Source organism: Halichoeres trimaculatus, unplaced genomic scaffold (genome assembly GCF_033239565.1).
Source record: "Halichoeres trimaculatus isolate MK-OKI-2021-1 unplaced genomic scaffold, fHalTri1.1 fHalTri1_scaffold_14, whole genome shotgun sequence".
In the NCBI taxonomy this organism is placed as follows: Eukaryota; Metazoa; Chordata; class Actinopteri; order Labriformes; family Labridae; genus Halichoeres; species Halichoeres trimaculatus.
This window is the reverse complement of record NW_027437192.1, coordinates 18,448,354-18,475,886: the sequence shown is the minus strand read 5'-3', so window position 1 is coordinate 18,475,886 and position 27,533 is coordinate 18,448,354. Positions and strand designations below refer to the sequence as shown.

At 41.4% G+C, this 27,533-nt stretch overlaps 1 protein-coding gene across 4 annotated transcripts in view; it reads left to right on the top strand.

The window, feature by feature from the left end:
* Positions 1–8,442, top strand: part of runx1t1 (RUNX1 partner transcriptional co-repressor 1) — a 71,457-nt gene extending 63,015 nt beyond the window's left edge. For 2 of the 4 annotated variants that reach the window (XM_074686967.1, XM_074686966.1), the window contains exons 10-11: positions 1,489–1,679; positions 3,673–8,442. In XM_074686967.1, coding sequence (XP_074543068.1) covers positions 1,489–1,679; positions 3,673–3,993 — 512 coding nt within the window. In that variant the 3' untranslated portion in view covers positions 3,994–8,442. Of the gene's footprint in view, positions 1–1,446; positions 1,680–3,672 lie in introns of all 4 variants that reach the window. The other 2 variants (XM_074686965.1, XM_074686964.1) reach the window with 1 other exon arrangement.
* The last annotated feature ends 19,091 nt before the right edge of the window (positions 8,443–27,533 follow it).

Here is a 27,533-nt window from a genome sequence, read left to right as displayed (position 1 = left end):
TTGTAAAATTGAAGTGGGAAATTTGCAGAGCCTGTTAAAATCAAGTATTGAAACTAATTTGTTGCTTTAACAGTTTGCATTAGTTCCCATTAAATTTCCAGCGTCCACAAACAGCATTCTTTAACTCTTGAGTGCAGCTGTAATCACCATTATCGCTCTCTCGAAAAACTGAAAGAATTTTCCGCTGAGGGCGAAACGCTCAAAGAATCCACTTTGTATTCAGTGTCAGTGATACAGTATATCTGCTTTTTAAACCCCTTGGAGAAAAGAAATTGTCCCCTTGCTTGACCAAGCATGATGTGTGAGATACTCAGAACAAGTAATATGCATTTAAATTGAATTGAGTATCACCATCAGGGACTCTGTCTGCTCTCCAGTACTCTCCTCTCTTGCCAGCTTTGATCGATCTTCCATCTAAGGCATTTGGTGTGTAATCACAATTCCATGCACAAGGCGCGTATCACACAGCACCAGGGCAATTTCCATGACTTCAGGCGGCGCAGCAGGTTAAAGAAGAAGCCCCCCTGGTTTTAAAACATTGCTCAAACATGATGCAGAGACATTTTTTCTGTTTTAATGAAAGCTGGCATTCTGTCTGATATTGAAAGCAGAACTTACGTTTGTAATATAAATATAATGTGTACAAAGAAAATTGAAAAAGCAAAGCGTGCTCGGCGCACAAACATCTGTAAGCATCTTCTCTGTAGGATAAATGATACCGGCTACTTTTCATTCTCTCTGCATTCCTCTCAGTGTTCGTTAAATCCTTTTCACTTCAGTCGCATACACTCAGACAGAGGAGAGGCTGATCTAAATATGACCCAGGGAGGATTGCAAAATAGGATTTTTAACACAATGGAGTGTGGTGGTGAATGCATCTGTTTGAAATGAGCAAAATGTTTACAGTTGGTGATAAATATTCAAGCACCTTGCACGGTGTCCTACCGGTTTCCCACTTCCCCTCACCACATGGGCCTCTGGGATCACAATGGAAATGCATAATTTAAATATAAATTGCCTGATTTGCATACACAATTAGTCAAGTTACAGGCTTGATGGAAGCAAACAAAAAGCCCTCCTTTTCTTTGACGATCGGTTGGAATTCCAGCGTTTAACACCCGCGCAGCAAGGTTGTTCATAGGACAAAACAAGAATAAAATAACACATTGCACCTGCTCAAAAGCAGGTTCCCTGAATTTCCACCTGGTAATAAGTGGCTCATGATATTGTTTAGAGAACATTTTAAGTCAAAGGATTTTTTTTCTCAGTCTTTTAAAAGATTGTTTTCAGTTTTAAATCCTCCTACATTAAAGACCTTGAATAATAATCCTGCTCTTAGGTCCCTCTCTTGGTGTCTGTGATGTTTGTTTGCACTAAAAATGAACAGTGTACTTATTGAAATTATTCTCCAGATGAACAGATGATATAATACACACTGTATTGCAGGTACAGGGGGCTTGACTTCCTCTGTCTCCACACTCTTTCCAGAAGAGGCGGTGAATGAGGTGAAGCGACAGGCCATGTCAGAGCTACAGAAGGCCGTGTCAGAGGCAGAGCGCAAGGCTCATGAGATGATCAGCACTGAGCGGGCTAAGATGGAGCGTACTGTAGCAGAGGCCAAGAGGCAGGCTGCTGAGGATGCTCTCTCTATAATCAACCAACAGGAAGACTCCAGCGAGGTAAGGACAGACACGACTCAGTCCAGCGTACATCATTTGGAGCTTCCCATTCATCACAGCATTTGTCATCCTCAGTTTCGACAGATTATTTGATTCTTGCTGTTCATAAAAGTTCACTTATGCTTCCTCTAAAGGCCCATTTATCCTCCCATTGCGTCCAAAAATGTATGTGTCATTTTCAGATGATGTTACCATCACTGCTTACTTACTTCCATGGGTCCTTTACGTTAACATTGCTGTTCACCAATACATCTACCAGAGGGGGGGAGTCAAAAGTTTGTGACAAAAGCAAACTCGAAAAAAAAAAAACATGGGGAATGTAGCAGAGGTATTGCTAATGTAACTCTTGCATAAAAGACAAAAAAGAAGCAGTGTTGTATTAGGCAGTGGTTGGTGAGGCCATTAAATACATGGAAAAAGTCCCGCTATTGGTACTTCTTCTTTGTGTCTCACTAGAGCTACGTATCAGGTAGTTACAGCAACACTGCCCCGCTGTTTCCAGTGGTACTGCTCCATTTCGCTCATATCCGTAAGCTTTATGGGAACGTGCAGAAATATGGATTAAATGAAGACAGCATGGACAGGGGGCTCCATCCATATCTGGATCCGTATTTATTAAACATTGAGCATAAATGGGCCGTTAGTATAACCATGTCTACGCACATTCTCCTGTGCATTCTTTATGTTGGGATGACAATAGAACAATGCATGCACTAGAGGGCACTAAAGAGTCAGAGTGCGCAAGGGAAGAAGAGTCCGTTTCTGACATGTCATAGGAGGAGGTATTAACTTTGTGTCTATTCAGAAAGAGGCAAAATCTGGGACAGCATTGTAGACGTTAAGCCTCACAACATGGAAATGGAGAATGTTTCACCTGGAAGAGAATTTGAGAGATGCTAATGACAAGCGTCCAAAGATTTCTTCCCTTTGATTTGCTAGTGTTGCTTAAAGTGTCAGCTGCACTGCTCAAACTGCCCCCAAAAAATAAAATCAGGTAATTCTGCAAAACAACATTTAGTCTCATAAGCTTCCAGAAAACATGAATGTGGATGCAGAGTTCCTGCAGAAGACTCTACATCTGTTATCTGTTCCACATATTAACAAATAGGACAAATGACTCCTAAATTGTACAGATGATAGGATCTAGTTTTACAGAGTGGTTTCTGCTGTACTTAACCAGTGTTTTTCGTTAAAGCAAGTCCCTGTACCTAATCTTACAAATACCAAAGGAGATTTCTTAATGTTCACAGCTTTAAAAGTGGTCCTGCAAATAGAAGTCATTTGATAGTCAGGAGATAGTGGGAACAAAAAAAAATAAAGCAAAACAAGGTCAATCAAGCATCCATTAACTTCCATCTCCTCTTTGTTTTTGCCCACAGAGTAGCTACCCTGTTTGGAAAGGTGTTAACAATTCAGCAGAGAGAAAATAAGGGAATGTAGCTTTATAATTTGCTAATCACCATTTGAGACCTTGATGTTTAATCAGTTAAGTGAGGGGGGAAAATATGGCCCGCATCTGTCATTAATTGCAGGAGTGATGTTTATGAGAGGGAAGCGCCCCAGAGGAGAACTTTCAGATGCTGTTTGCAACCTTGTTCTCCTGTTTCCTGTGGATATGCAGCCGCCCTGACATGCTCTCCCTACGGTTTCCTATATATAAAAATAAGAGGCCCTGAGTGTAATCAGAGATGGGTTTTTGATGTGTCTGCGGTTTGTTTTAAGCTTAAGTGTTGTAAAAGGAGAGGCTGGTTCTGGAAATGGACAGAGTGGTGTCCTGATGCATGTTTTTAATCTTGGGGTTGTTAATGGTTCTTGGCTTGATGTAGCATTCTGTGAACACAAACACTGATCTTTTAGTGTCAATTAAGACATGAATAGATTTTTTAAAAAGGAAGGCTTGTAAACAGTTTTGATGTCTCAACATGACAAATGTTATCAATTATTGTGTCATATTATTTAGTTTTATTTATCTTCGTCTCTTTCTGTTTATCAGAGCTGCTGGAACTGTGGCCGTAAAGCCAGCGAGACCTGCAGCGGCTGCAACACGGCGCGCTACTGTGGCTCTTTTTGCCAGCATAAGGACTGGGAGAAGCACCACCACGTCTGCGGTCAGACCCTCCAGGCCCAGCAGCAGCAGGCCAGCCAGCAGCAGGGTGGGGTCCCGGGGTCAGAAACCCCTGCCCCCATCAGCTCCTCTGCCTGCACCCCAAGCAGCGGGACCGGGAGTCCGGCTGCTACCCCGCCTGCTGCTACACCTCGCTCCTCCACCCCCAGCACCCCGTCCTCCTCTGCCCTGGATGGCTCAACACGCTAAGAGACTCACACAGCAGAAGGAGGATAACGCCTCCCGGGCTTAACAACCAGCCCCCAACCCCACTAACAGCATGACTGTCTACATTGCCTTGCAAAGATGCTAAGCTAACATGGCTAGAAGGAAGAGGCGGCAATGCTTGATTCTATCTTGCAGCGTAGTCATTGGAGGAGGAGGAGGAGGTCCATAATCAGGTCATATTGACTTGCCATGACTTTAAAGAAACACAAAGATATTCTTTGTTTTGAATGAATGAATTTAAATATTGACATCGTTTTATCGCTACACTTGCTATTCTCGTTGTTCGTTTGTCGTTGTGACTGTTGTTAATGTTGTTGTCATTGTAGCTTATCTTATTTTTCACTGTAAATAACAAGAGACTGAGCAGAGGTAGACGTGAACTCAAGACAAGTATCTGACCTCCCCTTTTTTTAAATATTTTGTTTGTTTTCCATCCTTAAAATAGTGCTTATTTCCTCCCTGTACCAGAAATACGAGACTTGGCAACCTCACTCACTCACCACACAGCATACCAAGGGAACAAATCTAGCTAGCAGAGCAGCTAAAGTCATCAATACTCTAAGGAAAGACTCATTTTGATACGCTGAAAGACACACCAACGGATGGATGGATAAACAAGTTTGCTGCCTGGAGAGTGGACAGGGATGGACTGAATCTCTGGCCCACAGACCGCCATCAAACGGGCAGATGTGCAGCAGATTGCAAGCGGAGCCAGCTGTTCAGCCAATGTTATTTCCCTCTCACTTGTAATAATATCCAGGTCAGTGGGCTGGGAAATACAAATCCGTCTCCCTGAAGGATGTAAAAGGAAGAATTCTTGGACGAGATACAAAACTTTGCCCACTGCACATGTGGAGAATGTACTGACTACAATTCACACGTGACTACTTAGTGGGTCTACAGATGCTCTCAAGCAGGACGTGAAGTCATCATCCCATTGGTGAGACTGTCAAATCAGCATGACAGCAGTCCTGCGCCCAAATTTAACATGATCATTATCCTCCATGCTCTTATTCTTTTCTGTAGATGTCATGGTGTTAAAGACTTCTGTCCTGTGGTGTCACCGATGGTTATTTATTGTATATGTGTTGGACAATTGTGACAATGCATAGTACTTGAACCTGTCACAATCTCAAGTCCATCATTACTCTCTCTTTCTCTCTTTCTCTAGCTGGTGCAAAAAGAGAAAAAAAATGAAGTGTTATCTTTTTCCCCGAGCTGCTTTTCTATTCTGTGTGTAAGTGGTAGACCCCTTGTAGTTCTTTAAGTTTCACTTCCCCTCATCCTCAAGAAAAGACACAAGCTACGTCTCAGAGCTGCTACTTGAGTCCGACCCAGATCTTTTCTGAGAGCTAGCATGTTGCGTGGAATGCTAACCCTAAATGTTTCGTACAAGGGTCATACATAAATGTATTTGCACTGTCACAGACGTTATTTCGGCATGCTTCTTTTCAGCATACTTGTGTTGTCAGTATAGAGCCATGATTCATCAACCACTTTGTATGTAGTGATAGCATCTGTTTTTTGTTTTTTTTTTTCATTATTTAGGATGGGGGAAGTTGGAAAATGTAAATCACCAAACTCATACTTTTTGTTTGTTTCTTCTCTACAGCAGCCATAACATGATTTAAAATAGTTACAGACAGTGCATGCACATTACTGAAAGTTTGTTACATATCTGTTATTTTTAGAAAAACTGAAAAACAACCAAAAAAAGGGAAAAAAAACTACAAAAAATATTCTAACAAACTAACTTTCCAAATGCAGAGGTGCAGACTCCAATTGACAGCTTTAACACTGCAAAGCACCAGGTAACACACAGTATTAACACAGAAGATAAACAAAAAATTACACCAAAAACAGCCAAAGACTGACACCAAGGACCAAAATCCTGATTTAAAACTATTTTCAAAAGAGGTTTGTCCACATTTATGTATTTCTGCGAGTTTTGTTTCACACATACATGGAGAAAAGGAGAAACATTGTCATACAAGTCATCTGACATAGGTTTTGATTCTCACTGGATCAAATGGCACTCTTACATTGTGAAATGAGAAGGTGTGAGAAAAGCATAATGACCATTTCACAGCAGTGCTACATTTTAACTGGAGCAATAATATTGTGACATTAACGCTAATGACTTCTCTTACCATTTGCAGACAATTTCTGAAATATTTTTGTTTGTACATTTTCTCATTACACAAAGGTCAGATTAAATGCTGGTTTCAGCTTTAAGCGATTTAGTTCTTCATTTTTAAAAAGATGAATGTGAGACTGAGCTTTCACACCAGCTGGTGTGCAGTTTCTCTTTTTTTGTATTCGGTGAATCCATGTTTATCATAATCAGACGCAGTTTTGTTAAGCCTTCATCTTCAATCAAGCAAACCTCTCATCCACAGTAAAGGAGCACTTACCCTGACGCACACAATGGCTCTTCACCCCCAACACCTTGGTGCTACACAGACGCGCGTTACAAATTCTGACCTCAAGGATCAAGTGAAGGCCCACCAAGGTTCTGGGCTGTTTGCTCCCTCTGTACTTCCTCATCTCTCCCTTCCTTGTCTATATAAAAAAAAACACATCTGCATTCTTGACTGAAGGGTTAAACAATCCAAAAAGGTGTCTGACACCCGACTAGCAACTCCTCAGAAGCTGTGAAAAAACAGCCAAGCTGTTTTAACACCAGTGTATTTAAAGTATACAACAAATTACATGTGTGTTCATCAATATCAGGGCAAAACCTGGATTTAAAAAACTAAAAAACAAAAAAAAAATTAACTATGACAAACATTATCGCTCAATCCACCATATTCATAGTGTGGCCATTTTCCTCTGATGTTACAATTAGGGTGGGAAGCTTGTGTACGGTTATTATGTCCCATTGTGTTGTGTTTGAGATTATTCAGTGGTGTTAAAAAAGAAAATCTGACAACTCCTCTGGATTTCCTTTTCGAATTACTCAACAAACCTTCTGAGAGACAACAGCTCACATCAGCATCTAATCAGTTCTTAGCCAATGTGTCTGTCTAAAAGTTTCAGAGAAGTCCTGACATCACTAGATGATAATGTTAGCTAGCTAAAGCTAACTGAGTGACTGATTTCTAGCTACTGTTAGTTAGCTAAACTTCCCATTAGCTACGAGCTGCTGCTTAAAAGTTCATGCTAAGCTATCAGATACGTTTCTTAACCAGAAATACCGCCTGATTTCTCTCCAGGTTTTCACTTTACAGTCAAGAAGCAGTGGATTTAAAACAGTTTGTCAGACTTGTTCTATTAATACGGTTTGAACTAACACAGCACCCATACATTCAAAGAAGGTATTACCCTGAGTGTGAAATCTCAGGAATATGGCCACCATGTGAATCTGGTAAACAATTTTTTTTCTTTAAGAAGCTCTATTTTTCCTTTCTTCCCTCCTCTATGTGTGTTTTGCTACAAATTCCTCGGTGGCAAACAAGTCTCACTCTACCTCTTACAGCACGATAAGAGCATCAGTCGCGGCGCTGATACTGGTCTAGTATAAACCAAATGGGCACAAGAGAACAGGAAAATAAAAATCCCAAAGTCGAAGCTCATACAGCTGCAAAACCATATCACTACTTGGTAACAATGCAGACCTCATAAATGAATAAAACATAAATGAATAGAAATGAGAAAAAAAAACTTTTGTTATGTTCCTTTATGCCTGTAGCGTTTGTAGAGTACATCAAGAGTTTGAATTGTTTGAACAGATTTTAAAAAATTGCTAATTTTAAAGAAAAGTGTTGTCGATTCCTACTTCGCGATACAAGCTAGGTCACAGATAAGAAATGTTGTTTCTCTCCTCTTTCCCTTCCTCCTTTTTTCCCTCTTCTCTGTTGTAAAGACAAGCCAAGGTGCTTGCCTGTTGCCAATTAGGGTAAACTCAGAAAGGGGGGAAACTCAAGGCAGAGCTTGTAAATTTAAAAAAAGGCTATGAATCTAGGCATGCCTGTTTTTTTGTTGTTTTTTGTTGTTTTTTTTACAAGGGGGGAAATTTGTTTAAATTTCCTTCTTATCAAAGGCCGTAGCATTAATCTTGGGGGAGTGAGTTATACTTCAGGGGTGGGAGGGCTTCTTTTTTGTGTTCTCTTGAGAAAATTTATTGTGGAAAAAAAAGAGCTCAAATGATTTGAAATTGTTGTGCAATACTTAATTGAGACATGAAAACCACAGGTTAGTGGTAGGCTGACACTGGGCGGTCTCTCCATCGCCTAGGGTCAGTGTCCTCTAGAGAGCTTTCCAGTCTACTATGTCAGAACTGTGGTTTCTTGTTGATTTTTTTTCTTTTTGTTTCTTTTTTTAAATTCTTTTTTGGGCTGTAAACTATGGTCTGTCAGTCTGTGAAACTTTGCAGTATAATTCTGGTATTGTTGTTCTCTTAACGGTGTAATAAATATGTTAATACCTGCATCAGAGACTGTGGCTCATGTTCTTTCACTGCTGCATTGAGATAAGCTTGACTGACCAAATTAACACCAGTTTACCCAGTAATGGTCACAACTTGAAAACTGGTTTTCTAAAGCAGGGGTGCCCAAATTCTTTTCAGTTAAAGGCCAAAATCAAACCAGGGTGGAGGGTCGCGAGCCATAACTAATCATTCATGTTGCAGTGCATGATATTAAATATGCCTATAGCATAATAGTGCAAAATGAGTACTCATACGAGCAATTTTGAAAATGAAAACACTTTTCTTTACTGTATTTCACAGCATGAAATTACTGAACATCCATATGGCACAAATACTAGGTCTATGTCTTCAGAGACATTTAGTGCAATATAACCTGAACAGCATGGGACACAGCATGCTCCTATGGAACCAAAATAGTGCATTTTCTATCCTTTTAAAATAAAGAATAGTAATAAAACTGGACACCTGCTTTAGATCTTTTTCCCTATGAATGATTTCTGTATTTACATTTATTTACAAAGATTATACCCTTTTCAAACAGCGACTTTCTGCCTACATATTAGTCATACTTCTTTAGAATCAATTTCTGTAAAAAAAAAAAAAAAAAAAAAAGTACTCATATTTCCAACTATTTGTAAACTTCCTCTTTTCAGAGTGCCACTGCCTCATACGCTCCATCCCAGACATGACCCTGCATCTTCTCACTCTCTGGTCATGGACTTCCAGATCTGAGTTGACAGGACTAGCGTCATCCTACTCTCAATTAGGGATGCACGATATTGGAATTTTTGCTAATATCCGATATGCCGATATATCGAAACCCCTTTTGGCCGATACCGATACCGATAATCACAAGTTTGTTTGTTTATTTCAGTGTAAAGAAAGCTAAGTCTATCCTGTACTGGAGTTTATTTGTTACTCTTATTGTGATGGTCTTATTTGTTTAAGAAACACACATAAAACAAGACAAAAAACATTTGATTTTACCATAAATAAGAAATGTATTATTTTTTCAAACTCAAGACGTTCAATATTGAAATACAGAAAAATAATTTCTTTAGATCACATGAACTTTAAATGTACAATGCATTTTTAAACATAACCAAGTTGCAGTTGATTATTTTAGAGCTACTGTAACAACCTGGTGACAGACACAGAGCTCTGCAGTGCAAATAAATGAAGTGCTACATTTTATTTAAGGAGCTTATTTTTCAGATGAAAAATAATAATAATCCTAACTGAATAGCACATTATCGGCTGTGCATATCGGCAGAAATTTTGATATCTGCCGATACCGATAAACGTGTTTTTAAGCTTTTATCAGCCGATACCGATATTGTGCCGATAATATCGTGCATCCCTACTCTCAATGAAACACCGTGTATATTTGTGGTCAGGAGGAAAAGTGCAACAATAAATATAGAAGAAATTCAGGCTGCTGGCAGTGGGAAAATAATGATAATCTAAAAAGTATATACAATAAAAATTCAAACATGAGCTGCGGGCCGAAAAAAAATCGCTGGTGGGCCACTTTTGGCCCACGGGCCCCAAATTGGACAGCCTTGTTCTAAAGTTTTGGAGGAGCTTCGGGGGGCTACTGATCTCAGCTTGGACATGCATCACTTTAATAAAAATGTGCAGAGTTTTGTGGTTGCTTGAACTTCTGAAATTTCTCTCCATTCAGTTTCACTCAGCTGGTGGTGTGGAGCGTCCAGACAGTATAGGGGAAAATCTGATGGCGGTCATAAATACTGCAAACCCAAAATTTGACTGCCAGGCACATCTGTTCCCACACACTACGCCTTAGTGCTAAATCTTAGTGGGTTTTACTTTAGTTTGCAGTATCTTTAAAGTCTGAGTCACCTCTTAAGGTTAAATTTATTCGATCTGCAAACAGCTACAGGGTGCCAGTCAAGACAACCATAATCATACATAGGCAGAACTCTTAAATTTGACTAAAAAATTATGACTTATAAAACAAAAATTACTCCTGAGTACTGGGCATGCCAGTAGAGAAATTAGATATTCAGACCCAAACTGTTTGCTGAACCAGCCATAAAGATTTTTATTTAACTATTTATTTATGTGGTGTGTACATAGTTCATTTTTGTTCATTGCTTGTTGCTTAAAAGACACTTAAATTTTGAACATAGAGGGGAAAATTGGTCAAATTTGGTCAAACACTGGTTTATATGTAAGTTTATATTTATATATTGCTGGAATGTATGAACATAAAGAGCATGGCACGACCACACAATCCAGAGCTCAGAACCTGACTATAATTTAGCCATCACACATGCAGTTTACTGTGAAAATCCAGACTTTACAGACAGGCACTTAGAGTAATCACTGATACTGTAAAAACTATGACTGTGGTTGTCTTATTGCTCTTTCCCAGGACTCCTTTATTTCCTGTGGCTGACTGCCTGTTTCGCTCTTCCTCTAACAGTGACCATAGCACGTGTTGCATCAGATACAGCCAAAACCACAATCCAGGAAAATATTGTTTCATACTTGAGAGATGAGATAGGGTCTAAGTTAGGTGATTCCACTTGCAATTAGTAAAACTTACAAAAGCAGGGTTGTACCAGTTAAGAAAAATGTGGGTTCTGGATTTAATTTTTTTCCCAGCATCTGCATTTTAAAGCGACATATCCTTTTCCACAAGATGACATAAACTTGTTAGTGCACTAAACCCTATTTCCTCCAAGCGGTTCAGTTTAGCTCATCTTGATGCTTTGTGACCTTTCCAGGAACTAATCCCAGGACAGGTCCCGAAATTACTAATCTGTACTGTCCTCTGCTAGGGTGCCAGACATACCGATCAGACCCCAGAAGATGGAGCCAGAAACACTGCAGACCGTTGATTGGTCAAAGAATTGTCACTTACTGTGCGACAGTGGCTATATTTCTCCTTGTGGCACACAGACTTCTCTGAGATAAAGCTTGATTGTGCTTTGTAACAAAAGGGTTAGGGTTATCACAAAGAAGATATATTGCTAGATGTCTTCCATTTTTGCTTTGTTTATTTCACAGTTTTCTTCTTCGTTGGATTTATTAACGTAGTACACTATGTCGTGCTCACACGATAACATAGCTGACACGGCGATTGGTATCCGCCTTACACCCCGCTTTTCAAAAAAGGGCACGGTTGGCTGTGGAAACGCAAACAGGATCAGGCTTAACTGATTTAACCCATACCAAACTATGCCGATCCATACTGGACCACTTGGTGAAAACATGGCGTAAAAAGAGAGATTGAAGTATGACGTCATAAGAAGCTACAGGTTAAAATCCAACCTAGGCTGCTTACTTATGTAAAGGGTGCTTGCTTTTTCACCATCAAATCAAAGTTCCCCCTGCTAAAAAGTTTCATATTTCTTATTTGAGTCATACAGACAATTTTAACATATTCTCATCTACACTGCCTAGCCAAAAAAAAAAAGATGCCTCCAAAGGATAAGGTCACACACTCTAATATTTTTTGGACCACCTTCAGCTTTGATCACAGCAAGCATTTGCTGTGGCATTGTTTCGATAAGCTTTTGCAATGTCACAAGATTTATTTCCATCTAGTGTTGCATTAACTTTTCACCAAGATCTTGCATTGATGGTGGTAGAGTCTGACCGCTGTCAGTCAGCAATCAGTGAGGCTAACTGGGGAAAAAAGGCTGCAATTTGCTAGGGAGCATAAAGATTGCACTCTGGAGCAATGGAAGAAGGTCATGTGGTCTGATGAGTCAAGGTTGACCCTGTTCCAGAGCGATGGGCCATCAGGGTAAGAAGAGAGGCGGATGAAGTGATCCCCCATCATGCCTAGTGCCTACTGTCCAAGCCTGTGGGGGCAGTGCTATGGTCTGGGGTTTGCTTCAGTTGGTCGGGTCTAGGTTCAGCAACAGTTTGTGCTCAAAGAATGACCAGGTTATTCCATCAATGGATTTTTTTTCTTCCCTGTTGGCACGGCCATATTCCCAGATGACAATGACAAGATTCATCGGGCTCAAATTGTGGAGTGGTTCAGAGAGTGTGAGATCATTTTCACACATGGATTGGCCACCACAGAGTCCAGACCTTAACCCCACTGAAAACCTTTAGGGTGTGCTGGAGAAGGCTTTGTGCAGCGGTCAGACTCTACCATCATCAATACAAGATCTTGGTGAAAAAGTTAATGTAAAACTGGTTGGAAATAAATTCAGAAAATAACATTGCATAGGTTTATCAGAAGCAAATGCATGTCTTAATGAAAGCAAGAGGCGGTCCGACAAAATATTAGAGTGCGTAACTTTTTTTTTTTTTGTGGCAACTTTTTTTTGGCCAGGCAGTGTATAACAGAAAGTTCTTTAGAAAGACACTTCAGGCCTCTTATCTGAGAACAGACAACCAAATGAGAAGTTTTAAGAGAATATTTTTGTCATAAGTGTTCATCTGAGCACCATCTATAGTGCAACCAGAATCTGTATCTTTTTGTCTTTGCTGCTTCTGTGGCAGAGAGAAAGAGGGTATTTCTCTCATTAGGCTGGGATGGGCCAGTTGACGATTTCAGTACCACAGTTTGAGAAAGTCACAATTTGATTTAGGTTTCAGGGATAAATCAACAATGGCAAGCTTCTGATTTTGCGGGCAAAAAAATGACAAATTCGAAGTTGCATCTTTGATGTTTGAAAGAAAAATTACAGAAAACCAATGCAACAAGCTAACTGTGTGTCAGCTGAAGAGTAGCAGGTTGGGCCGATCATGGTTTGAGTTTACAGTTACTCTTCACCGTGTGCTCACACGCGTGTCACTCTAAACCACTCTCTGTGGAAAGGCAAACTTTGTGGATTAGAGGCAGAAAAGTGTCTCATAAACTCAGCTGTTTCTAGTTTGAGTTTCAGATATGACGACAGATAACATCACCTTTACCTACACTCTCATTTCTATCCACAGTCCTTAAACAAAACACACTTATCTTTACTTGATGTTTGGTCCATGCAATTAATTATTTCTATCATATTAATCATCACTTCTCTTTTTTTAGTCACATGGCTTTATGGGGATGGCACTGGCACAGTGTACTCCATACTAACCTCAGATTTAGCCAGAGCAGAATGTATAAGACCTTGAAGAGCTTTGATCAGCTGCTTCCTCCCACAAAGTAGCTCATCAGCTCTGCTTTATAAGACCTCCCCCCTCTTCCCCCGGCCATCTTTATCTTTGTGTTGAACCACTTTGGAGGCGATAAAGCTCAGGGATGAGTTGGACTGCAGCGATATTCCTGCCACACTCTTCTCCATAAAGTTCATTGTGACCAGGCCCTTTTTTCTCCTGCCTTGTCTTCCTCTCTTTCGCTCTCTCCCCTGTCTTCTCTCACTCTCTCTTATCAAGCCAGGCAGAAGCAGACAGCGACTTGAATTAAGCGCTGGTCGAGGAGGAGGGGGGGGCTGCTGGGAGCCGATAACAATACAAAATGGATTTTCTCAAACAGAGAAAAACAGCTGTCTCCATTATTTGAATGCTTCACCTTTCCCCGCTCCATTAATTGGCTCTTTGATCACAGGCAGAGGTGCACGGCGGCTGATAAGGGGGAGGTTATTAGTAAAGTAGCCTGGAGGACCAAGAGGCGGCTGGCCGTGCAGGGCTGCGGGAGATGAGATAAAGGCGTGGTAATGCTGGTGTGAGAGAGTGCCGGTGAGTGATAGGGCCACGCCGTCTGGCCCTTTCCCACTCGCTCCTGCTTGGCTCACAGGCGACTGGGAGGAAGAGGAGCCGCAGCAGCAGGACGAGGTGCGATACAGCAGCTGAGGCTGGATTCAGATTCAGCTTGTGGGGGGATAGAGCATGGGATTTACTCCTTTAAGTAGTACATCTCTCTCCCTCTCCGTCTCAGCCACTCTTGCAGAATCAAACTGTGTGACAGGAAATTTCCTCTGTGCTGTTCACATCAGCCTGATGTGTGGTAAATGTTAGATAGCCTGAGAGGAGAAAGACTAGAAGGACGAGAGGAGTGGGGGGGGGGGGCCTACCCAATCTTGAGCTTTTTAAAAAGATGGGCGTCTCCTTTGATGTTGCGCTGAGCTAAATTCACAGCTTTAAATCTGATGGAATTTCCACCATAAGCCTGTTTATGTATTTTCTCACATCTGTGGACAAGGGACGATTCGACACACTGTTCGGCGGAGGAAAGGAATCTTCAAGAAGTCACTATCTTGTAATCCTCCCTCTCCCTCTCTCCTCTCTCTTCAAGAAATAGGACCGGAGGGGACAAGCAGGGTATTTGTGTGTTGTAAAGCGTGGTAAGAAAAGAGGGGAAGTGTTGATATTAAATTACCGAACACAAGGTTATCTAGTTCCTGCACATGGCTACGCTGCCCTGGGCCAAGGGTAATCTGCTAATAGCGTTCACACAGAATGACATTATTAAGGAACTGGGCCCATGTGTCAGGCCTCTCCCTCTCTATCGGTCCCTCTCTCAGACACACACTAGGAACAGCAGCAAGGGAAAGGGAAGCAGCTGAAGAGGCATGGAGGCTGGAGATGGATGGGAAGCGATATAGGTGTGGAGGAAACAAACCGAGATAGAGGCAGAGAGAATGAGAGAAAGAGCGAGGCAGACAGGAGATGTGAGGCTGAAATGATTTCTTTGTGTTGTTGGCGTTTGTTAAAAACGCCCCTGCAAATCTCAAACTTCAAAATAATAGAAGGGCCGGTGAAAGCATGTGACAAAACACATATAAAGAGAAAACTAAGACATAAGAGCGTAAGAGTTACATTTTGTAGTAAATGGGTATTCCCATAAGGGATACCACACAAAAAAAATTCAGACACAAACTTGCAGTTTGCACAGCAAACACTCTGGAGCCTGCAGCATAAGGAACGCCCCGCACATAACATCTCCTCGGTGTAGTCAGCTGTGGCATATACAGGCCAAGGACAAAAGCACATGCAGCTATCAATGTCAAGTAATGGCCTCTATACACTTCCCAGCAGGTGAGTGCAGAAAAAAACACACTGCGCTTTCTTATGCGCCCCAAGAGACAGTGAAAACTCCCGAGAGGGCTCAACTGGGAGAGAGTTTTTTTTTTTTTCTTTTCTCTGTTTCTTTTTTTTTACCTTTTGTGAACCCCACCTGGATGTATCAGTAGACTGTCATGCTTCGATATGAAAACACTCTGAGGAAGGACTGGCTGTCAGTTTTCTGCACTATTCATCAGTACTCCCAGGCATGTTTGCATCCTGTCTGTTTTATTTCAGAAAAGGTCTAAAGAATCACATTTTACACTTTAATTACCAACTGTTAAGCCCCGTTTCCACCAAGCGGCTCAGTTCAGTTTGTCTCGGCATGGCACGCATTGTAAGGCGTTTCCACAGACTAATCCCGGGAAAGACTCCCAAATAAACAAGATGAGTGGTCCCACTTTTTGGGACCCTTCCGTAGGGGTGCAGGAGTAAACCGACCCGATCTCGGTAGGTGGAGCTACAACACTGCAGACTGCTGATTGGTCGAAAGAATCATCACTTACCGCAACACAGGGGCTGCATTTCTCCTGGCGACACACAGCCATCTCTGAAACAAAGCTTGATTGCACTTTGTATCAAACAGCCACATGCCAATCACAACAGGACAAAATGCTGGATGTCTTCCATTGTTCCTCTTTGTTTATTGTGTCGCATTTTTTTTCTTAGTTGGATTTATTAGAGGGGTACACTGTGTCAGGCTGCTATGCCGTCACAGTATTATTCTACTGATGCGGCTGTCAGCAACCGCCTTACGGACTGCCTACCACGAGGGGCACGGTTGGCTGTGGAAACGCACAAAAGGACCAAGCTTAACCGAGCTGACCCGTACCAAACCGTGCTGATTTAAACCAGACTGCTTGGTGGAAACGGGGCTTTAGAGTATGCAGCTGTGACAAAACACTGGTTTATAAAAAAGGCTCAGCAGACTAATTTACCTCAACCTCACAGAACACCAACAACAACCAGCGGTAGGAACCTTTTTAGCTCCTTTAAAAGGAAGCTAAAGTTTTTGACACTTTTTAATCAAATTCATTGAAAACTGTGGAACATCAACAGCTCAACAGGGGTGTTTACAAAAATGGACTTGGGAAACTTTTAAGGACGCGGTCACACTGGCCAACTGTGCCGTGCCTAAGCACGCTTCAGCCGTGAAGCACGTTTGGAATGGCCAGTGTGACCGCAACTGTGCCATGCTCAAGCACGATTTCCTTCCGTGCTTCGGCACGCTTCGAAGAGGTGGGCTCCGACACGGTTTACTTCATGCACGAGCACAAGCACGCGGACAGCGCGTGCGATCCATTACGTACAATCACCGTGAGCGCATCTCTTTACAATCATTTTAAACAAAGCAGGGGTGTTCGAGAGCTGTGTCGGGCGGAAACGACTTAATATAAGTCCAAAAGTCTCTAAAGTTGTAGCAGTGCTCTCTGTGTTTCATTGTGCTGACGCTGATGAGATCGTGCTTCATGTAAACAGACGCTTCACGATGACGAAGGTGGGCTGTGCGCGTGTCTGATACCCGCTAAAGTCCGGTTCATATTGGGGTAGTGTGACCGCTGGCCGTACTCTCCAGCTGGGGAACAGCGCTGCAGGGGGGCAATCATGCTTAGGCACGGTACGTTTTGGATGGCCAGTGTGACCGCGCTCTAAATCTGTCCAGTAGAAAACTCTGGATTAACAGTCAAGATCCCAGGTGGACAAATAGCGCCTGACTTTGTTAAATTGTAGCCAAAGTGTGCATGTGAAACCGGAATGTAAAAACCATGTAGAATTACAGACGACAATGGCATGTAGGAACTTAGTTTTAAAAAGGGATTTAAAAAGCTCATGGTGCTATAAGTCCAAGAATCTTAAAGAAACCACTGCACTCAAGGGATTTTTGTCCCCAAAAGGAAGCTCCAGGAACAGAAAGTTAACTTTTGTGGGGACTCACACTTTGTCATTTTTATCAAATAGACATTAAAATGTACACTCCAGAAACCTCAGACAGCACTGAACTGGAGGTAACTTTAAGTTCCCTGGAGGGGAGCGACCGGGACAAAACGTCCCTTGAGCTTTTGATAGAAACCTAGCTTTTTTTTCAGATTCTGAAAAACTAAAGTAAAAAGTCTTTCTTTAGTCGAGGAGCAGCTTTGACATTATCAAATTCTTATCAAAGTGAAAAGGAAATAAAGCTCTTAATACTATATTTCATTTTAAACTATGAAATTTCAAAATATATTCACCTCAAGGCATTCTCACAGCCTGCCAGTCAGCAAGCATTCCTCTCAACCACCATATTTGACATTGACTTCATGGTGTGAGCGCGGATACATTTCCCATCTTGTGTGGTGGTGTGTATGTGAGGGTATGTGCGTGGGTATGTAAGTGCCGAAGTGAACATCTTGCTAGGACATGAAGTCAGGAGGTCTCTTCCCATGCAGGCAGCCAGTAGAGAGGAGGTGATTGATGGCTAATGAGGACTGAATGAGGAGTCGAGGCCAAACACACTGTTTGCTGCCGACTGCAGCTTCACCACATGATGGATGGCACGCTGAGATACAGTATCTACACAAACATGGTGCTGATAAAAGTGTGTGTGGATGCAGGACCAGATCTTGGAATAGAATTTTATTTGTTGGGTAACTTTGGAGCATCTTTCTCCTCTTGCACTTCCTCCCATAGGCCGATCTCTTCCTCTATAAACCTACTGAGCCAAATCACATCCAAAAACAGTTTACCATGCCACACAGTGGGACATCACACTCCATCAGTCATCCTGAACCCCACAGCTTCCTGCTCGGTAGATCCTTCCCATACCATTCAAACACCATGCAGACTCTGCCTATAGACGCTGCATGAAGCCTCGTATAAACCCTGCAGCATATGGATGGTAAGGAAATCGTATTTCATCTTCCAGGTTAGTTATCGGTGATTAATTGGGCCATAAATCTAAGTCCAACGTTGAATGTGATGTTTATGTGTGGGGCTAAAACATACATTTACAGAGGTGAGAGAAGTGAAATAAAGCAACCATCATCAGAGCTTTTGTTTCTCTTCTACTGAGTGACATAAGATCAGTAATTTGTCAAAAAATTGCTCATTAAAATGTAGCCCAGAGTGAGATGTTTAAATGATTTCAAGTTGTTGGACTAACATATCAAACAAAGCAGTTTTGATTTATAAATAAAAGAAAACTTATAGGGACGCTCCACAAGTGATATACTTAGACAAACTGCGTTTGTGTTGTAAATGTTACATAGTTATGACGAAGCGTTTCAAAGTATTAAATAAAACGATATTGAACATTCGTTGAAAGTAATTATGCACAATGGGAGCCAAATGTATTTTTCTCATCAAGTAATGTTGAACTGAGGAATTTTGTCTTGTTTATGCAACGGATATGAGTCAAAACGTCCAAATTATCAGAGAGTAATGTTTGAATGTCATGATAAAAAAGCCACAAGCTTAATGGGATGTTCTTTTTTCTGTGACCTCAAGATGTATTCACGTCTCAGTTGTATTCACTCAGAATATGTTGTCTTTGGTGCAGTAATAAATAAACCTGTCCATTACTGTGAATATTACAGATAGTAGCACATTTCTGGACAAATGTATTCATCTTAAGGCATGAGGAGCTTCAAGAATGAGCTGCATAGTTTGGCAGGGTCAAACTTTTAGCCATACAAGTATAAGAGACTGAATATCCACAACATTACAATAGAGAAATGATGTTGTTGATCACGTTCAAATCTGCAGATATATTCATTACGTGTCCTGTTTGACATACAGCTCCCCTATCTCACACTTTAACGCATCCCCAGTTTTGATCTCGAGCCAGAAAAAGCGCAAAACAGAGCCGACGCCACATGATGAAGGTGCGCTCACCAGCACAGAAACACCACAGAGAGGTTCTGCTGCCCACAAAGACAAGGAGATGCCACAAACACCTGACGCGTTCCTGAGGAAATTTATGGCTTACTCCTGAGTATCCTTTACACCCCCTGGCCCCACTTCCATCCACGAGTCCTCCATCTCCCCCATCCCTCCTTTCCTACCCAGCACCCTCCCCTTGGCTTCCCCAGCTGTTGTGCACCTGGATGCTGCTGGCCTGGGAGAGGGATGGGGATGCATGCCATCCATCTCTCTGAGGGGGCATGTGTGTGTGTGTGTGTGTGTGTGTGTGTGTGTGTGTGTGTGTGTGTGTGTGTGTGTGTGTGTGTGTGTGTGTGTGTGTGTATGTTGAGGCTGCTGGAACTTTCAGAAAGCAAAGAGGGTTATGGTTTGTAAATAAAACTAAATGATAAAGCACTTGGTTGGTTCTGGTACACTGCCCCTGTGTCTAAAACTGTGGTCTCACTTTAATTGACTGGTATCACTAAGGAGGAGGTAAAAGGAGAAGTCCCTTCATGTGTGAATGTGATAGGGGTGAGTAAACCACAGCCCATGAGATATGGGAGTTAGAGTTATAGTACGACTTGCACCATCAGCCACAAAACACACTCAAAAAACAATCCACCACAAACCAGGTTATTTACGGTGAGACTTTTTCACTTTCATCAACAAAATTACATTGTGATGTTGCAGTTTTTAAAAAAAAACTAAATTAAATTTTTCATGAACTTTTCGGGAATCAATCCAATAAACACCATCGTCAAGTTATCTAGAACTCAATGAAATCATTAATAACTTTGCCTTATCAGCTTCCCGCTGCGTGGAAGAGAACTGCGTTGACAGTAGCTACATTTAAACCTTCTTAATGTTTCTCCAGTGTGCCATTTTATTTTTTATGTTAGTCAGGAAAAAAATACATTTTAATGAGTTCACAAAAGTTAAAGACAGCATGACAGAGCCGATGAAATATTTATAGAGGAGCACTTCATGAGGTCGTCCCTGTGGATAATATAGAATGAATTTATTCCAGAGCTATGTATTAATAAAAATGTTAAAATGTGAAAGCGGCACTGCAGGCACATCAAACAGTCATCTTGATTAAAAGCCATTTATTGGAGAACGGTTTGTTTGTGAAATCAATTTTTCATTCCAAATGTCACATTTACGGTTTTGCAATGCAGATTGGCTGAGATATTTTGTTGAAATATACATGGGATTTCTCTGCTTTCCCATGGCACACAGATTTGATTGGTGTGAGAGGGGAGGAAGATGGATGAAGATTGTCTGGGGCTGGTTGTCAGGAGACCAGGGGAGGCTGCAACGTTGTTCTATATCTGCGTGAAATGTCTCTGATCGAAAATGGCAGCTCCCACATGGATTCTAATCCAGACACAATCGGCATACTAATACACAAACTGCACAGAGATGTAGAGGAGACGCGCAGGTAGCAGCAAATAGGTGAGGCACAAAAAAAGAAGTTGATATGCCAACAGAAAAACTCTTCATCCTATTGTTCAACACAAGCACAGTACATTCTGTGTTGGAAACAAATGCACAAACCAACTCTACAGTAAAGACCCCAAAAAGGCAAAATGACCATGGAACTGACTTGGATACACTGATTCATATGAAGGAAGCAGCAACATACAACTCCTGCTATTCAGCAACAGCTTAACACCTGTACCCAAGTCTGAGACACAGAGAACATTAGCAGCTTCCTCTCAGCAACAACTCTTACCTTCAGCATTAATGCGGCTGGGTCAAAGAATCATCTTCATCATCATGATCATCTTCATCACCCCCCTCATTGTTGTTTTCATTTTGCAGCTCTGGAAACAAACAACATATCTATGTTATCACAGCTGAAATGAGCACTCTATTATTGTCACCAGTGATATTCATGCTCTCTTATGTCCAACTGATTACTAACACACCCTTTAAACATCTGATTGGCTCAAAAGAAAGAGAATTTACACCTTAGCCAGATTTTGGAGTATCATATTCCACACAAGCAGGAATAGACCAAAGTCTTTTTGAATTAATAAAGTAGTTTTATTACTTTTTTGATTGTTAATTCTCAGTTATTTTGTCCCTAAAATTTAAGTTAGATGGATGTTTCCTTCTTGTACGTATGCACTTCACTCATTAGAGGGCCTTGGGTGGATTCAGCATGTTAACCCCCCACACCCCTTACAGTACCATCACCACCACCATCTGGAATACACACACCAAAATGTATTTTTTAGAATATGATAACAAAGATAAATCCATGTATTTACATTTTATGAAATGCAGTTTGAATAAAAAAAAGACATTTCCCCAGAGACTCCATCTTCTTCCAGCAGAACATGTATTTCTGAACCAGTGGTACATGGTGGCCTGAAATCTCATGGAGCTCTGTTAATATGTGAAGCAATACCGAGCAATATTTCTGAAATTCTGTGCACATTAAATAAAATGACCTCAAGTTCAGGAACATGGTCAGAAACCAGCTACTGCAACTTTCAGAAACCGCCTGCATTGTCATAGTTTCCCTGTCTTTTGGGGTAACCAGATAAAATATCACACGCAGACTAAGAAATAATCCTGTACTGTTGCTGCATGATGTGTCCGTTATATTAGCAGAGGGGTAAACTTAAAGGGGCTGTGAGGAGTTTCTAATCTTGTGATCTTGCAAAAGTCTTCCTTCTAGATTTATGCCTGATTGTAATCCACACAGACTATCAGCGCCAATATTACAGGTTACAGGTTATTTCATAATGCTACTTCTTAGCTTCCTGATCGGGTTGAGCAGGACCAGCACCTCTAGGTCTCCATGACAACACCACACCAGCTGACGAAGTTTAGTAGTGAGAAGATTGATGTGTGTTTTTCTCTGCTGAAAACGTTTTTTTTTTTTTTTTTTTTTTTTGGGGGGGGGGGGGGGGGGGGGGTTAATTTGCAGTAATGGTGGACACAGGAGCCTGATGGTCAGACAGAAAAAGGACAGAAGAGCAGAAGAAAGCTAAACAGGGAGAGCGAAAATGCACAGGCCAAGGCTAACACAGGGGCTACTGGCCACTGTTTACACATGTTAGCCTTCAGATGCATCGAAGCACCAGGCTACTGATTGCACCACATATAGCTGGCTACTACAACCTTTGCTCCATGTCACGTTTCCAATCGTAGCGCTACGTAACTGTGCTGATAAATAACTTACCTCAGCACGTTGTATCCAGTAAAAAGGTGTCTTGAACAAAGAAAATTTGTTTAAATCCAATCACCATTTAATTCCAAAAAAACACACCTCACTAAAAGTAATTTATGGCAGTGTGCGCAGACTCTAGGCCACAAGGTGGCGAGGCAGTACAATTAAAACAGATCTCCTCATAGCATCTTTAATGTTGAAAGTAATAAGGTGTTTTCAAAAACAATGCTGAAGCTTCATGAGAAATCAGGTCATAGTGAGCTAATGCTTAATAAAATTTCATTTTTTGAGTATAGTTTAGTATCGTGCAGTGGAAATGACTAGCTGTGGGTACTCAAGAAACTTTTTGCCATACATTGGCATTAATCTGGTGAGACAGGTTGAATCCTCTGGGGAGTAAATTTCCAGAAGGACCAAATACTTTTTTTGTAGACTTAGACTATCTTTATTGCTATTTCACAGATACCATAGCAGTGCATTTGGGAATTCTGAATTGTAAAAACACTGCAAAAGGTATGGAATACAGTATCAATATTGGTTATAAAGTGACCTGTGACTACTGACCAAATATATTTTCATAAATGGAAAATATCAGCCTAAAAAAAAGCTACCTACTGTAGAATCCACTGGCAGAGCGAGTCCGTTAACCTTTCAACGGTAGATTCTGTGTTTCTGTGTCATACACGCAGGTGGTTTGAATCATTTATTCCACGGGAAGGCGGCCATCTTTGTTTTGGTTTTCCGACCAATCAGCGGCTGTATCTGTAATCAGCTGACTCCCTAAAGACCAATAAGGGGCAAGAGCAGCCGAAGAAGGATATCAAATTGACTGCGTGTAAATAACTGTATTTACTTGTGGTGTGTTTGAATATTTTGATTATTACCTTTCAAGTACGAACTATGAAAATAAATTTCTCAGCAGAAAAGAATATTTTATAAAGCTAGATGTATGTCTTAAAAGTGTTTATTTAGCATTTGATAAACATACTGTTCCAGTTTTTCTTCTGTAGTTATGTTCATATGTTTTTTATACCTTCTTACCGTCCAGGTGGCTACATTATACTACCTGTAAGGTGAATTTTTCTGAAATCATCCCTCTACCATTAATTGTTTTTAAAGGCATGGCAAAATTATAAATGTAATTTTTATTTAAATGAAATAGTTTTTTATTACTTTTAATCCTAAGTATCATCAGAGTTTCCATTATGCTCTAACTCCTTATAGTCTACCCAAAGCCGCAGCAAAATTAATTCCCTGAAGGGGTCCAGTGGCATACTCTAATCTATAGAGTAGAGAGGACAAACTACTTTCCAAGGTCTTCAAACATGTGTCTTCTAGCTGTGCAGTCTAGCATAGATTGGACAGCGGTAATCTAGGGCCCATCTTCATGGGATGTAAAATAAGGTTGGAAATGAATCATGATTTCTCTTTTTTTTTCCTAATTTAGAGAAAGAAAGAAAGAAAGAAAGAAAGAAAGAAAGAAAGAAAGAAAGAAAGAAAGAAAGAAAGAAAGAAAGAAAAATCCAAAACTACATCCAAAACTAAGGGCACAGACATCTAAAAGTATGGGCCCAATTTGTGCTTTTAGTTCACAAGTTCTCCGTCCACTCAGTTACTCTTTGAACCACTCAGCCAGTGTGCTAATTGCTAAACTCTGTTCGCTTGGGCTTCAAGTTTCTTTTCAACAGACCATTCCAAGTCTAACTTTTGAACTTTTCCCCTTCTGTCTCCCACAATCACCCACACATTATACTGCTCTCATGAATTTATTATCATAGAAGACTACATTAGTTTACAACTTTGACTTTCCTTCAGAGTTATACATGGGGAATGAAATGATATGTGGTTACACTTATTTTTTTTCATCAATGCTGGACTACATTATGTCAGGAAGCTACTGACAGACATCATAAAACTGTTTCCTACATCTGACTTGATTTCCCTTTGACATCTTGCACCCATCTGTCCTTGTAGCACGTCTTTCTCGCCCTCCATTCTTGCTGCAACATCTTGTATTTATCATGTCAGATGTTGATTTTTTTTACAGATATCAGTCTTTGTCGAATGACATCTTGCATTTATAAGTCCATTCTTTACTATCCCGCCATGTTGGACTCATCTGTCCTCTTTTACTTCATCACTCTCTAACTCTCTGTCTGTCTCCGTCTACTTGTCTCTCTATGATCTACAACAAATGTTTGACCAAGCTGTTCCACACTGTATTATTCAGCGCTGTGTGTGAGCCGGCGTCATCAGACATGTATGCCTGACATGATGCATTGGCTCTGTTTAATTATAGAGATGCTGAATAAATATTTACAGATGGCCGATCAGTCTTCTCCCGGCCAGGCCTGGGAGTGTGATTTATGAAGCGCTGCTTAGTGCGGGAAAAAACGTCTGTCATTGTTTCTGTATGAAGCCTGGATGATATTTCACCCTGCATGTATATATTACTACCAGATAAAGGGTAATACAGGTCTTAGAGTCAGTTGCATTAATGCATGTGAGCAGAGCCTGGATTGAATTTGCTCTGAGTTTTAGCAGGTTCTTGAGGCTGCATTAACCCGGAAAGGTGTAGACGTCGTGTATCAGCTTCAAAAGCTGACAGCTCTTGTGAGATGTGGTGGATACGGGTGAGGGCCAAAGAGTAAATGGAACATATTTATGTAAGTTTTAACACTCTGCCCTGAATAACCATGCTGAACCCAGAAGAGAATCTGTTTTACCTCACCTTAACTGAACTTTACACCTTAAAAAGGAGATACATGAGCTGATGTCAGCAAACATAGAATGAATTACCTTCATTATAGCAAAACCGATTAAGTCAAAGCTTATCATGATAAAGCTTTTCTATGATGGAAATTTATTTTTGATTTTTCTGAGGTGTAACCAGTTGTTAATCTCATGTTATAACTCGGTCTTTCTTAGAAACAGGCACTTCCAAAGTCAATGTAAACATGCAGTGTTTCTTTTTGTGGTACAGTGTGTGTGCATATTAATACAAGCCATGTGCATGTAAGTCCACTTGCATGAGCAGCTGTGTGTGTGCTCTCATGTGTGTGTGATGGTGTACTTGTCTGCCTGCCGGTGCGTCCACAGCCATCTGGTATCTGGTCAGTGTGGCGGGCCTCTGGAGGGCACCTGGCCAGCAGCTCGCTCACCTGGCTCTGCTAGCTGCTGCCAACCAGCGCACCTGGCCTGGCCAGCACACACGGGGAGAGGGAACAGATTGCAGAGCGAAGCCAAAAGAGGTCCCACACTGCAACATGAAAATATGTAAGGATGTATTTTTTCTGTCTGCTATAGAATATTACAGATACTTCCAACTGCAGTACAAACTGTTGATTTGTAAACACCAGTTCTCCAGCAACAATTCACCACTTCTCATTTTTTAGAAGCAAGAATTTCAACATTCAAGATTCCATAATGAGTAAATGCAGCTTCTTCTGCATCTGTCCCAACAGTTTGTGGCCATCTGTGCCAGCCCATCCATACTTCATATGATGGCACTTCCTTCCTGCAGGTTGTCCTCTGCTATCAATTACACTCTCCTCTCCCTGCAAGAAAGATGCTCTTTGTCCCCAGTCACACACACAATCGCGCACACACAGGCAGCACAGGGACGCAGAGGGACAGACACCTGCAGAGTGTTTGTCACCTCTTCTGTTGGCATCTGCAACCGCGCGGCATTGTGGGAGAGACGGCCATCTGTTGTCAGCGAGGCTGGATTTGGAAGGGGGCAAGCAGGGCCCGAAGCATCCTGCTGCTCTTTTCTGTTGGTCTGAGCTGTGTGAAGTGTTGTGTTGTTCAGGTGGTGTGGTCCTCTCTCCATCAATGGTGTTACTAAGCCAAAATAATATGGCAACAGGAGAAAGGTAAACCTAATTTTTCCTTTAAAAAAGCAAACAATGCAACAGCTTGCTTGTTGTATGAATGTTAGAAGCAGCACATCTCAGGGGCTTTTACACTCAAGAAATTCAACATGTGCTCATTACAAAAAGGCAATGTCCCATACAGAATGTTTTGCATTCATTAAAACCACATGCAAACTGTTGCCTTTTGTCAAATTGAACTCTCTCCTAATTATCTCGGAAGTGTTTACCCCTCTTCACGGGGAGACAGGGCATGAATGCTTGATTGACACGACAGTGGCTGCAAAGTTTCTTCAATTATCCTGGCAAGGTTACGATTGCTGCCTCCTGATTCACAGCAGGTCTTTGTCATTCTGAACACAGAACTACTAAACTCTTTCCGCAGCCTGTGCTGCAGTAACCCATGAATTTTAATTCTGTGGAGATTTCATGTAAAAGATGGTCAGGGAGTGAGAAGCATTGCAGATGACTGTGGTATTTAAAGCAAGAGACTTGAACAGAGGTCAGGTTTATATGAAAATGTCCACTCTGTGGGTGAGATTTTTTTTCAGTAAAATCTCAGTAACTACATCAGATAAACTGCCAGCAGTTTCAGTCAGTGATTTCATGCCACCCAGGGGAGCAAAACTCTTTCTGCCTGCTGGATTTTCCTAAATGATAAAATGTCAACTTTTATGGAACAATCCTGCTCATTCATCACTTCTGGGCCTCTATACATGTGTGTCAGTGCCTGTGTCTGCCTCAAACCCTCTCCTCTGCCTGTATGTTGATATTTTATCAGGTGATTTCAGGGCGGAGAGTAAGAGGGGTTACATCAGCCAATCACTGCGCGCCCAGTGCGCAAGTGACTTTGTGTGTTGAGTAGTGAGTGGAAGAAGCTATCCCGATGTAGCTGAGAGAAAGAAAAACACAACCAAAGTGAAAAGAAACACCAAACACATAAAGCTTTTTTCCCAAATGAGGGTGGCTTGACGCTCACTCACTTCTGGGCACTTGGAGAGCAGCACAGGACAAAGAGCGAAGCAAGTTGGCTCTCTGCTAACCAGGTATGTGTCAAATATCCCGGTGATTAGCTTGTGCTAACATGCCAAGTCAGGTGCATGGCCTTTGAGTCCCTTTTAGGTTGAAACGCAATGCTACAGGTGGTTGCTGGGCTAGTGCATGT